The sequence below is a fragment of the Ascaphus truei genome, chromosome 12, assembly GCF_040206685.1.
Source record: "Ascaphus truei isolate aAscTru1 chromosome 12, aAscTru1.hap1, whole genome shotgun sequence".
NCBI lineage: Eukaryota > Metazoa > Chordata > Amphibia > Anura > Ascaphidae > Ascaphus > Ascaphus truei.
This window is the reverse complement of record NC_134494.1, coordinates 30,179,916-30,193,687: the sequence shown is the minus strand read 5'-3', so window position 1 is coordinate 30,193,687 and position 13,772 is coordinate 30,179,916. Positions and strand designations below refer to the sequence as shown.

General features: G+C 44.8%; 1 protein-coding gene across 6 annotated transcripts in view; it reads right to left on the bottom strand.

Annotated features, from left to right (window-relative positions):
- Positions 1–13,772, bottom strand: part of NELL1 (neural EGFL like 1) — a 515,249-nt gene that overhangs the window by 339,029 nt on the left and 162,448 nt on the right. For all 6 annotated transcript variants that reach the window (XM_075567201.1, XM_075567205.1, XM_075567202.1 and 3 more), the window contains one exon: positions 2,461–2,557. In XM_075567201.1, the coding sequence (XP_075423316.1) occupies positions 2,461–2,557 (97 nt within the window). The remainder of the gene's footprint in view (positions 1–2,460; positions 2,558–13,772) is intronic.

Below are 13,772 nucleotides of genomic sequence, written 5' to 3'. Positions count from 1 at the left end.
AGCTTCTACACTTCTGTTCGCAGGCTCTGCCGCTCTTTCATGAGCGCAAGATAAAATAAATTGAATATAAGCACACACACACACACACAAAAAAAACCCCTCAAATAAATAAATAAGCTCTTAATATCACAAAGTAGAGAAAATAACAAGCAACCAGGCCAATAAATTGCCAGTCTTTTAGGTAATAACAAATTTATGTCTGTAACACCAGAGGAAGCTTTGTTCTTCTTAACGGCTCCCATACCCAGGCAGAAGTCTGATTACACTTTGGGAAGGGGATGCATCTCTCTAAAAACACTACAACAAATTGCCTTAAAATGCAGAAGGAGGTCTCGCTGGGGATGTATACAGTTTATGTCCCGGCGTGCGGCCAGTCTGTTGGATCAAAGTAACAGAAGACAGTGAACTGGCATTCCCATTTTTTTTGGTGTATGTTTTATAGATAGTTAGTAAAACGCTGAAGCGCTTGTACTGAACGGGAAATGCATTTGTGCGCTTTCATTGTGATCAATAAAAAGTGGCAGCTCATTAGCATACCATTATCTACCCTGCTGCTTCCCAAGCCTTAATGAGTCCAAATATTAATTTACCAGTGCATAATATCCCTGAGCTCTTACACTGCAGATTGCAACATTTAATTTAAAAAAAAAATGAAGGATGGGGGAATCCAATACAAGTATTTTGGGGGTTTTTTTTCTGGATGGCCATAAACATATGTTTGCCATCTGTGTATTGTGGCAAACAGCTGAGATAAAAACAACAGCTGTGGGGGAAAAATAAATAATCTCATCAATTTTAGTTCATCCCGGGGAACCTCGTACTACGGCAGGAACTGACACCCAGAAATGAGAAGTGAAGCGAATGTGATTTTTTGGGGGCAATCAAAAGACATAAAAAATATATATATATATATATATATATATATATATATACAGTGTTCGACAAACCTATACATTTGCTCGCCCCGGGCGAGTGGATTTAACCCCCGGGCGAGTAAATATTGGCCCAAGCAGCACACGTTTGGTACTAGGTGGCGAGTAGATTTTTTTGTGTGGCGAGTAGATTTTTTGGTGATTTGTCAACCACTGTATATATATATATATATATATATATATATATATATATATATATATATATATATATATATATATATCCTTGCAACTGGAGCTACCTGCCACTCTGATTGTGTCATCACAGCAAATTTCATTTGATATTTTATCTGCATGACTGAAATCCAGAAAGCTTTTTACAAATGGTGACTGCATAATCAGCTTATGTACCGAATGCATCAAGGGGAAATTGAAAGGGTAGTCACCTATCTTGATAATGGAAATTTGTGACAATTTAAAGAAAAATGACAGCATCATATTGGCAATTTTCTCAAATGAATTATGTTTTGATGTGAGGAACAGTGTGTGTGTGTGTGTGTGTGTGTGTGTGTGTGTGTGTGTGTGTGTGTGTGTGTGTGTGTGTGTGTGTGTGTGTGTGTGTGTGTGTGTGTGTGTGTGTGTTTATATATATATATATATATATATTTAGAGAGAGAGAGAATTATTTGATGCACAAATAGTCAATTAACTATGTTGTAGTTATAATAATCTTACTTTTTTTTTAGATTCTTAGTAGTGCATATAGCATAATACACATTTAAATGTCTTGAATTTTCAATAATATATACGGTTATGTGCAATAAGTAAAGAGACTTCAGTAATTATTTCAGATATTCAGATATGCAGGTATAAAATTGGTGATCTGGGCAGTACCGCTCATCTTTACTTTGGTACATTCATGTATCAGGAGCAACAATTATTTGTTAAAAAGGTTACAGAGACTATTTGTTATTCCATAAAATGAACAGGAATCAAAAGGAGCTATTATTAACAACACAAGAAATATGCACCTCGGATTCCAGCCCATAGGTGGCTGTGCATAGTTGAAAGGTGCTATAGAAATCCAAGATATCATTACACAACCCTAATCCTTCTCACCTCGGATTTAAACTCCTTCCCAGCTGGAAGAGCCATTAGAACACCAGATATTGCAAACACAGTGAAAATAGCAACTACAATTCATAATGGGAAAAAAAATATGCAATTAAGTCATGTATAAATAAGGGAACCCCTGTTTGGAAAACATGAAGCCTGAGTGCATGTCAAGTGTGCAAGACAAAGACCAGGGGTGGCCAAGTCCAGTCCTCAAGTGCCACCAACAGGTCAGGTTCTCAGGATATAGCGGCTTCAGCACAGGCAGCTCAATCAGTGGCTCAGTCAAAGTGTTGCTAAAGCAGGGATATTCTGAAAACCTGACCTGTTGGTGGCCCTTGAGGACTGGACTTGGCCACTCCCTGACCTAGACAATACAGAATTGTTTATGTCCACACAACCAATCTGTGTGTCCTTACAGACGGCAATTTCCAGAAGTAAATGTCGAATATCTGGAGATTTTGTTTCTGATTTTTACCTTAAAGAAGCCATGTTTTCTGTTGCGTTGTCCAAGCCACAGACTGCTTCCTGGAGAAAGATTGGTTTCTGGAGGGTCTATCACACGTTCATAAATCCTACAAGAGAGAGAAACCTCAAATTCAGAGTGTTGCATAAGCGTCATTTTAAAAAGTGCTAACAAACAAAACATTATTGAACACTACATCTGGTTACCGCTGCTTCCATGCATATTCATGACTCGTATCTAGTTCTGATTGCTGTACAGAGGTGTAATATTTCATGGTAATTGTCTCCTGGTCAGATACACCCTTCTCCAGAATATCATTATGTTCTGCTTGTACTGTTTATGTAGCCAAGCCATATACAGGCATACCCCACATTAACGTACGCAATGGGATCGGAGCATGTATGTAAAGCGAAAATGTACTTAAAGTGAAGCACTACCTTTTTCCCACATATCGATGCATGTACTGTACTGCAATCGTCATATACGTGCATAACTGATGTAAATAACACAACTGTAACAAGTTTTATAGTCTCCCCGCTTGAGCACAGCTTCTGTACAGGTAGGGAGCTGGTATTGCTGTTCAGGAAGTGCTGACAGGCGCTTGCGTGAGCTGCTGTTTGCCTATTGGGTGATATGTCCTTACTCGTGAGTGTACTTAAAGTGAGTTTCCTTAGAGTGGGGTATGCCTTTACACTTTATTGATCACTGATAAACCCTAACTCACTAAAACTCCTGTTAACCGTCGTAGAGTTTTTTTTAATAAATAATGAATATATTTGGACCCTTAATTAATGTATTTCTGGCCTTAGCACAGAAGGCTTTAAAAAAAGGATCTACCCGAGTGGTCCTACAATGCTTCGTATGGGTGGGGAAAGAGTATGAGCGTGAATTGTAAAATAAGTATTCTATAGGTTTAAGTCACTGGTTAGCTGCAATAACTGCTAAAGGATTTTGACAGCTCCCCAGGCCTCCCAAACCAGCTCCCGCCATCATCATATTGTATTTCAGTCTCAATCTTTAACCCACAGAAAGTAGTGCTAGGATAAGCAGACATGGAAGGATGACAGGTACAGCATAAGGCTCTTTACAATCCCAACACCGGCCACAATATGGCATTTGGTAACAGAGCTAGAACTAGTGTGGGGGGGGGGGGGGGGGAATGTGTCGGGGATGTGCAAGTGCTGACACTGATGCATGGTGACAAGTGGGTGAGAGATGATGGATACATACTGTATATAGATGGATAGCTATGGGATACATAGCTACAGGGTACATAGATATAGAGTAGATACAGAGCAAATAGATAGAGACATATACATTTAGGATATAGGGTAAATATACAGATATACAGTAGATACAGTAGTGGAGCTTGCGTGGCTGGTTGATTTCAAGTGCTGGTTGTATTAAGTGTGCAGTTAGAACCAAAAGTGAAGTGCTGTGTATAATAGCAGGGGCGGCTGAATTTGGGGAGTGTGCAGTGGGTTCATTTATTTTCAAAGTGTGTGGTAATTGAAAGCCTGGTATATAGGTGAAGGGGCGGGGGGAAGGGGACGAAAACCTCTGCTCAGCTAATAGTCCATTTTAATGAGTGGATGAGTAATGGTGCTGTGCTGAGAATTGTAATAACGATACACAAAAGAAAAATAACTCAACTAGTAGCACTCTGTAACTCTAAAGTAATGGTAGAAATGATGATAAGTGATTGGAATTAAAATAGCTGTAATAGTATATAACTAAAATAAAAGGGGTGTATATAAATGAGAATAAAATTAAAAATGACCGTATATCCCAGTCAAAAGCCTGCTATAACCAGGGTATGGTAAAGTATGTGCTAAATAACTATATAGTTAGAAAGCTTAGCACACATTTATAGGGAGAGGGAGTGGCTCAGTGAGTAAAGACACTGACTGGCACTGAGAAGTTTGAAGTAGGGGAATCTCGTTCAATTCCCAGTGTCAGCTCCTTGTGACCTTGGGCAAGTCACTTTATCTCCCTGTGCCTCAGGCACCAAAAACATAGATTGTAAGCTCCGCAGGGCAGGGACCTGTGCCTGCAAAATGTCTCTGTAAAGCGCTGCGTACAACTAGCAGCGCTATACAAGAACATGCTATTTATATGGTGGTACAGGTATGTGTGCTAAGCTTTCTAACGATATAGTTATTTAGCACATACTTTACCATACCCTGGTTATAGCAGGCTTTTGACTGGGATATACGGTCATTTTTAATTTTATTCTCATTTATGTACACCCCTTTATTTTAGATATATACTATTAAAGCTATTTTAATTCCAATCACTTATTATTTCTACCATTACTTTAGAGTTACAGAGTGCTACTAGTTGAGTTCTTTTTCTTTTGTGTATTGGTAATTGAAAGCCTGTAACTTTTTTTTTTCTCCTGCCTGAGCCAGCAGTGGTTTGGTTAGTTGATTGCTAACCTAAACACACCTGGTGGGTGTGTGATTCCCTATTTAAACAGAGGCTTCTCATGAATCATGAGCTTGCATGTCCTGATCAGTGTGACTGGTTGATTTCAAGTACTGGTTGTATTAAGTGTGCAGTTAGAACCAGAAAGAGTTTGAACAAGGAAGGGGTTAAACAAGGTATAGTAGTGTAGCCATGTGTAAGATTGGTGTACATATCTCTTTCTCATGCTGGCAGTAAACCTGGTAAGTATGCAGGATTGCCAGCAACAAATCAATGGAGGTTTGTCCTCAAACCCTGGTGAGGTGTCATATGTCCCCAAAGGAAGTGACAACATGCATTGTGCCCACACTTAGTGGTACAGAGCAGGTTTGTTCTCTGGGGGGTGATATAAGACACAGCACTGCCTAAAGTTAGAAGTTCAGTTTCCTGTTGTTGTGCTGCTCTGTTCACTGAGAGGCACGTGAAGGTCTGCAACAATGTTGCAGTGTCTCCTGCTAGCTGTGAGTCAGTGAGCATACGCAGAGATTGAGCAGAGTTAGAGGAGCTGACAGACAGAGCAGCTCAAGAGAGGAGCTGAGAGAGACAAAGCAGCTCAGGAAAGGAGATTACAGCAGCCAGAGAAGCTGGGGAATCTCTTTGAGAGTAAAGGTAGAAAGCAGCTCTATTAGGGAAAAGGGACCTTCCTAATGAAGTGCTGCAAAGAGATGAGCGGCTGAGCTGTTATCTGTGAGGGGCAGCTGGCCCATACCATGCAAATAAAGATGCCCTGTTCAAAGAAACCCCCACTGTGTGAGTGTGAGATTACTCAACAGTGGCAGTCACCACCGAGAAGGAGTTCCTCACCAGGACCATCTCCCTGCGGAAGCACAGATCCTGATGAGGTGGAGGCGCTGCACATGAAGTAAGTTGGACTCGCACCCACTACCTCAGCTACCTGTCCTGATGACATCCCCTAATACCATCAAGCGGGAGACTCAGGAGTCCTGTTACTTGCAGGTGCACCACCACACACGACCTTGTAATGGGGACCGGTTAGACCACACGGGCCAATGTGAGATTGGGTGGGTCAGACAAGGGGGGTCCAGCCGTTACATTTGGAGGCGCTGCTGAGAGACCTGTTAACAGGACAGGCTTTTGCTAGGCACACACTAGGAAACAGGGAGAGTGTCTGCTGCCACTTTGTGCTGCGTGGGACGGAACCAGGGGTAGTCAGGGAGCTGCAGGCCGCACAGACGCCTTGGGATCCGTTAGGGGTTAGTGAGTCTGGAGCCGGGGGCTATTGCTGTTCTAGTCGCCTTGAGGTAGCGCTAGCGGGGGACGCCTGAAGGGGTAAACTGGTAACTTAGGGCAGGAATTCAGGAAGGGTCCGCACTAGGCTAGCCAACAGTAGGTCGACGCCCAAAGTACTGCATGGAAGAGCCAGAGTACTCTAGTCTCCATTCCAGACCACTTACCAAGGAGCACAGACTGGAGGAAAGCGTTACAGTAGACACAGAAAGAGTGAGCCTAGCCTGAGGTAGTGCAAACACGAGTCAGATCTACATTAGGTACACAAGGTGGTGCACAAGGCATTTTATTGCATCGGTGTGGCAGCTGCCCCGCAGAGAGGAGCTCCATGTGCGATAACAGAAATTATAACAGAGAAAAGAATGGCGACCGCAAGAATGGAGGCTCTCTCAAGCAGTGAGTCACACCTAAGATGGCGGCTCCCGCCAAGTCGGGAGAGCACCAGGACTGTGCAAGAAATTGTTGCAGAGTATTGTCCGGGTTGGGTGCGAAACCCTGAACCCCGCCCCTGCACTGTGAGTAGTTCAGCACAGAGTCAGAACCACTCCTTGGTAGAAAGTGCCCCTCCTCTAGAGAGAACCGTCAGAATGGAGGATCTGCAGAGCGCAGAAGGTCCAGGATGGCGGGCAAACGAGGAACACGCAGATGACCTGTGCGTGGAAGAAGAATAAGCTACAGAAGAGACTTTTGTGAGCCTGTTGGAGACTGGCGTGACAGCCGTGGCTGCGCCGGGTTTGTCCTGTCTATGCTCTCGGGAAAGTAACCTCGAGGCTAGTGAGGACGACAGTGTTGCTAGATGGGAGGAACGAAATGGACTTTGTTATCATTCAATATACAAACAGCCAAACGCTACCTCAAATGTGATGAAGAAAGACAGTACTAACCAAAATGGCGGTTCCCGCGTTCCCGGGACACCGCGTGGGCCAGCTGCAGAAAGTCTTGCAACTTTGCAGTTTGCTGATTGTTGGCCAGGATTGGCGCCAACGAGAAAACTCCACCCTGTTGGGGAGTTTGGCGCGAAAGCTGGAGCCGCGCCCTCATGGACTATGACTCACTCTGCCCCTGTGCTGGGTCAGCCTACAAGTCTACGAGACCCTCCTCTAGAGTCCACCAGGGGGAGTGAGCACATTGAAATGCCAGTAGCAACTTCTGTTCCCCGTAAGACAGAAACAGAATGCAGCAAACAACAACCTCAGCTACCAGGGGCATGGCGGGCCAACGGAGTGGCTTACCCCTTTCTTTTGTGCCCGTGTATACATAAAGTGAGGAGGGGTGATAGGATCTTTGCCTGTTATTCATTGCCTAAAGGATTCCAGGAAGTATTCAATGACGGAATCACCAGCTTGAGGTGTGAGGACTCTGATTGTGTATCTCTGGGAAAAGAACTTGTTTGGGGAGCTACTTTCTTTGCAAAAGGAGCAACCCAGCTTGTGTCTAGCCCTTATCTGCCTAAGCGTGAGGAGTTCCAAGCTCCGATGACAGAGACGGCTCCAGATCCGGTTCCAAAACCGGAACCCCAGATGATGGAACCATTCCTGAAGGAATCAATGAAGGGTAAGGTGACTGCCCAGGGAGAAGGGGGATCGCTACCACTGGTACCGGCGGAGCAGGACCGCTTCAGGCCGATGGCCCCCAGCGAATGCGAAGCGCCCCGACGCTGTTCCCCTGCGGAGATGTCCCTATCCCCATCCTGTACTACTGAAGACAGTAGTCAACCAGCTGTGGTGATGCGCCAGCCGGCGGACCACACAAGTGAAGCTGAAGATAAAGAGACATTTATCCCATCGGCTGCGGACCCTGATGTAGGCCCGTGTGCCCTACAACGGCCAGTCCGGCCTACCACAGAGGAACACATCGCAAGCCAGCGGAGTGGTGAGGAACCTCCTAACCCCCCACAGGTGCCGGTGGTGGCAATGGCGGAGAAAGGCCTAGCCCAGGCCCGGACGGAGCAGAGAGCAGAACCATCACTTCCAGCGGCGGAGGTCGTTCTGGAGGAAGAGGTTCCGGTTGGGAACCCAACGCAAGATGGCGGCGAGTCCAGCGAGATGGCCGTGTCCTCTCGGCCAAGCAGCTGTACCCGGTTGCCTGGGTCCGAGAAGAGCCAGCAGGCCCTGCGGAAGCCTGGGAGTAAGGAGGCGAGTGAACCGGAATGCCAGTCCGATGGTACTGGGCAAGGTAGTGAGAAGTTGCGGGTCGTAGCCCCGCGTATGCCAGCGGTGTTTCCCTATGCCCAACCCCAGGCCATAGTTAAAACCCCTGCCCCTGTCACTTTCCTATGGGTCCCAGTCTAGCCAAGGGTTGTCTGGGGAGTCCCGAGCCACTTTTGAAGAATGGACTGGGGAAAATCTGGACTGGGGTGACTGTTTTACCTCTGATGAGGGATCGGGGAGGAAAATGGCTATGCAAAGAATGTTATACAGCCCTAATGATGACAATCGTACTGTTGGGGTGGGATGTGATCCTAAGAGCCTTGGGTCAAACTTTGGGTCCCCAGGGACATTGGGAGTTTCATCTGGGGATTTGGGTAATGTTGCTCATATGGTGCCTATTGCCCAGGGAGCCCGCTATGTGCCCTCACTGTCAGGAACAGTTATTAGGGATCGCCAAAAGTGGTTACTTTATTTTCACCATCCATGGGAGGGAGAAAGTAAGTTCGAAATGGGTTCCACTGATGAAGAGGAAGGATCAGGAGAAGAAAATTGGGATCCTGGCGGGTTAGATGAGAAGTGGTGTAGTCAAGAGGGGATATGCTACATCTCCAGGAGATGCCTTAGGGAGGTGTATGGGCATGATCCTTTTGGTTCATTAGCATCCATGCCAGAGTTATGGTCTGATTGTGGGTGTCCAGTATGTCCCCTAGAGTGTTACAGCATTGATGCTCTAAGCCCAGTGGACCATGCTGTGCGCAAGCCACCGTAAGAGGGTATGGTAGTACCACTAATGGATACTCCATCAGGGAGTAATCCTGGTTGTTATCATCTAAAGTTAAGATGTATATGTTATATGTTATGATGAAAAGATATGTACTGTAATGTGTTGTTATGTTTTGCAGTGCTACCTGAAGGAAGGTTCCGCAAATTTAGATCCCAGCCGGGACGTTGGGGTTCCACCAGGGGGAGAATGTAGCCACGTGTAAGATTGGTGTACATATCTCTTTCTCATGCTGGCAGTAAACCTGGTAAGTATGCAGGATTGCCAGCAACAATCAATGGAGGTTTGTCCTCAAACCCTGGTGAGGTGTCATATGTCCCCAAAGGAAGAGACAACATGCATTGTGCCCACACTTAGTGGTACAGAGCAGGTTTGTTCTCTGGGGGGTGATATAAGACACAGCACTGCCTAAAGTTAGAAGTTCAGTTTCCTGTTGTTGTGCTGCTCTGTTCACTGAGAGGCACGTGAAGGTCTGCAACAATGTTGCAGTGTCTCCTGCTAGCTGTGAGTCAGTGAGCATACGCAGAGATTGAGCAGAGTTAGAGGAGCTGACAGACAGAGCAGCTCAAGAGAGGAGCTGAGAGAGACAAAGCAGCTCAGGAAAGGAGATTACAGCAGCCAGAGAAGCTGGGGAATCTCTTTGAGAGTAAAGGTGGAAAGCAGCTCTATTAGGGAAAAGGGACCTTCCTAATGAAGTGCTGCAAAGAGATGAGCGGCTGAGCTGTTATCTGTGAGGGGCAGCTGGCCCATACCATGCAAATAAAGATGCCCTGTTCAAAGAAACCCCCACTGTGTGAGTGTGAGATTACTCAACAGTGGCAGTCACCACCGAGAAGGAGTTCCTCTCCAGGACCATCTCCCTGCGGAAGCACAGATCCTGATGAGGTGGAGGCGCTGCACATGAAGTAAGTTGGACTCGCACCCACTACCTCAGCTACCTGTCCTGATGACATCCCCTAATACCATCAAGCGGGAGACTCAGGAGTCCTGTTACTTGCAGGTGCACCACCACACACGACCTTGTAATGGGGACCGGTTAGACCACACGGGCCAATGTGAGATTGGGTGGGTCAGACAAGGGGGGTCCAGCCGTTACAGTAGTATAGTGAAGTACAGTTTATTGTTAGTATTTATAACTTCCTTGTTGCAATTATGAGCAGGATTGAGAATTCCACTCAATGCATATCTTGCCAAATGTATGTGCACTTGGAGCAGTGAGAAGTGTGAGCAGTTGGTCTCCTTGGAGTCAGAGATTGCTGATCTGAAGAGGAAACTTGCAATATTGAGGGACATTGACAATCTTGAAAGGGGTTTAGTGCTCAATGAGCAGGCCCTTGCTTCGACTAGTGGTGCAGATGGAGGCGCTGTTAGTGAGGAGCAGGCAGGTAGCAAAGGCAAACAAGATCTTATCTTGCATTAAACGGGCAATTGATGGAATGGAAGTAAACATAATTATGCCCCTTTACAAAGCATTAGTAAGACCACACCTTGAATATGGAGTACAATTTTGGGCACCACTCCTTAGAAAGACAATCTGGAACTTGAGAGAGTGCAGAGAAGAGCCACCAAGTTAATAGAGAGGATGGACAATCTAACTTATGAGGAGAGGCTAGCTAAATTAGATGTATTTTCATAAGAAAAAAGGTGTCTAAGAGGGGATATGATAACTATATACAAATACATTTCGGGGGACAGTACAAGGAACTTTCAAAATAACTATTCATCCCAAGGGCAGTACAAAGGACTCTGGGTCATGCCTTAAGGTTGGAGGAAAGGAGATTTCACCAGCAACAAAGGAAATGGTTCTTTACAGTAAGGGCAGTTAAAATGTGGAATCATTACCCATGGAGACTGTGATGGCAGATACAATAGCTTTGTTCAAAAAAAGGTTGGACATCTTTTTAGAAAGGAAAAGTATACAGGGATATACCAAATAAGTAAACATGGGAAGGATGTTGATCCAGGTATTAATCCAATTGCCAATTCTTGGAGTTAGGAAGGAATTTATTTTCCCCCTTATGAGATATATCATCCAATTATGTCACTGGGGTTTTTTGTTTGCCTGCCTCCAGATCAATAAGAAAGTACAGATATAGGATAAAGTATCTGTTGTCTAAATTTAGCATAGGTTGAACTTGATGGACGAATTTATTTTTTCAACCTCATCTACTTCTGTATGTAACTATGTAACTATATACTGTATATAGAGAGAGAGATATAGGAAGCATAGATAGTACCTGGCAGGAGTTATTCAGTTTGGAATCAGTAAACCTGCCTCAGCTGGCTACATACCAACATGTGACAGCCAACAGGGCTGCTGCCTTAGGCACTCACATTGGTTAGAATGTTTCATGCAATCATTCTATTTAGAGGGAACGCTGCCCAACCTCCCTTACAATTAACTACCAAAACACACTGTCATGACAAGCTCCTCGGGAAAAGTCTGTTCCAAATAGAATTTATTTATAATATGTTTTTTAAAAGCTGCATTCACTCGCATGATAATATAAATAAATAAATAAATGGGGTTCAGAAAAACGTCCCGTTTATAATCACTTTTCCTATTGGTACCAGAACTGTCCTAATTTTGGTCTCGTCGTTATCATGCTTTTACATGAAGACATTTAAAATGGGACCGGTAGGAAATGCTGAAATATTTATAATGGGAAAGAAAAACTGCTGGAGGGAGCCATATTTTGTTGATGTGACTCACAGGACATGAACATGATGTGCTGTTTCATAATAGTTTCGTAAAAGCGCAGTAATTCAACTACAAAACAGACTGGTATATAGTAATTGACTAAAATACTACCTTTTATCAGGAGCAAGAGTGCATGCACCTTTTAGGTACCCTCAAAAAGGGGGAAAAAAGGGGGGGGGCAGCTTTATTAATAACTTGCATTTCAGAACCTCAGGACATGGCACAGTACCTTTCCTCCCCCCTCCCCATCCACATTAGTCAATATTTTCTAGGAAACTCAGCCTTGTGACCCATAAATACAGAGACCTAAGCATACTGCTATAAAGAAATATTGGATTTTTGTTGACTTGCCTTAGTGAAAGACCCCGGCGAGCATTATGGAACTCGGGCTTAATTCTAGAACATGAATAGTGTCTCAGTATACAGCAATTTCCATGAGCGTTAAGGCACATTAACCCTTTCCACCCTATATAAGGCAGTAAGCTTCTGCAAATGTGTTGCAGGCTGAGAAAGGAGTTTAACTACAGATCTGGATAAATACTGTATATGGAGAGCGATGAATCCTAAGTGAAGAGTGGCATGCAGTGGTGGATTTCCCATTAGGCTCGGGCCTAGGGTGGAAAATGTTGGGGGCGTACCCCAAAACGTACCTTTCCCCCCCATATACAGAGGCCCTGCTCACTTCCCCACTGATTGCTGAGGGAGAGCATGGGGCCTCTGTAAAGGGTGGTATGCAGTAGGCGGCGGACCGGGCAGCACAAAGTGCCTATGGGTGGCGCTGGTAGCAGTACTGCAAGGCCCAGGGGTTCGGCTGGTTGGTGGGAAATATAGACGACCGCTGAGGGGCGAGAAATCATTCCGCTCCCCTCCCTGAGTTTGGCATTGTCTTACCGGCGTCTAGAGATGGGAAAACTAACAATTTTCCATCGCTCCTATGCTAACTGTTACCATATAACGGTATAATTATTAGAAACCGCAAGTGCTCGCCCAGGAAGATTTAATTTTCTGAGTAACACAGATCTCGCCTGCTGTTCTGTTATAACATATACAGGCATACCCCGCATTAACATACGCAATGGGACCGGAGCATGTATGTAAAGCGAAAATGTACTTAAAGCGAAGCACTACCTTTCCCCACTTATCGATGCATGTACTGTACAGCAATCGTTATATACGTGCATAACTGATGTAAATAACGCATGTGTAACAGGCTCTATAGTCTCCCCGCTTGCGCACAGCTTCGGTACAGTTAGCGAGCCGATATTGCTGTTCAGGACGTTCTGACAGGCGCATGCGTGAACTGCCGTTTGCCTATTGAGCGAGCTGTACTTACTCGCGAGTGTACTTAAAGTGAGTGTACTTAAAGCGGGGTATGCCTGTATTGCCTTTTAGATTTTGTTCAGAGCGTGTGTGTCAGATCAGACAGATATGTTTGTTGGCAGCTGCAGCAATAAAAGTTCTAGAACAGATTGTTATACCAGAAATCAGACTGGATGATTTTTCTTCCACAATCTGGTGCCGTGACTTCAATGGCTAAAGCTCCGTGGATTTTTAGGAGTGTCTGCACGCCTTTTTTGCCCGAATTCACAGGCACCTAATTAATAAGGTAAGAGGACCTTTTATATTTTAAAACCTATTTTTTTTGTGGGTTCTGGATACAAATGGCATGTAAATACACTGGGACCTCTCTACGTTTAGCCAATGCTATCCCTTTTTTAAATATATATTTAACCATTTAGACAACTTTTTTTTTATTTTTTTTAATTGGTTAGAAACCTCTGTGGGTGGGATTATCCAAAGTGGGGTTTTCCAAAGGGAAAACACCCAGGCTCCGGACCCCACGGGAAGGTTGGTTGATTAGGACCTCTGGTTATGGGACAGTCCGAAGGGTGGTGTACCGGACTCCCAAGAGGGATTCCCCCCCCCCCCCCCCCCTGAGATTAAGATTCTCAGGTTGAGTCTCAAGTATTGCGAATCT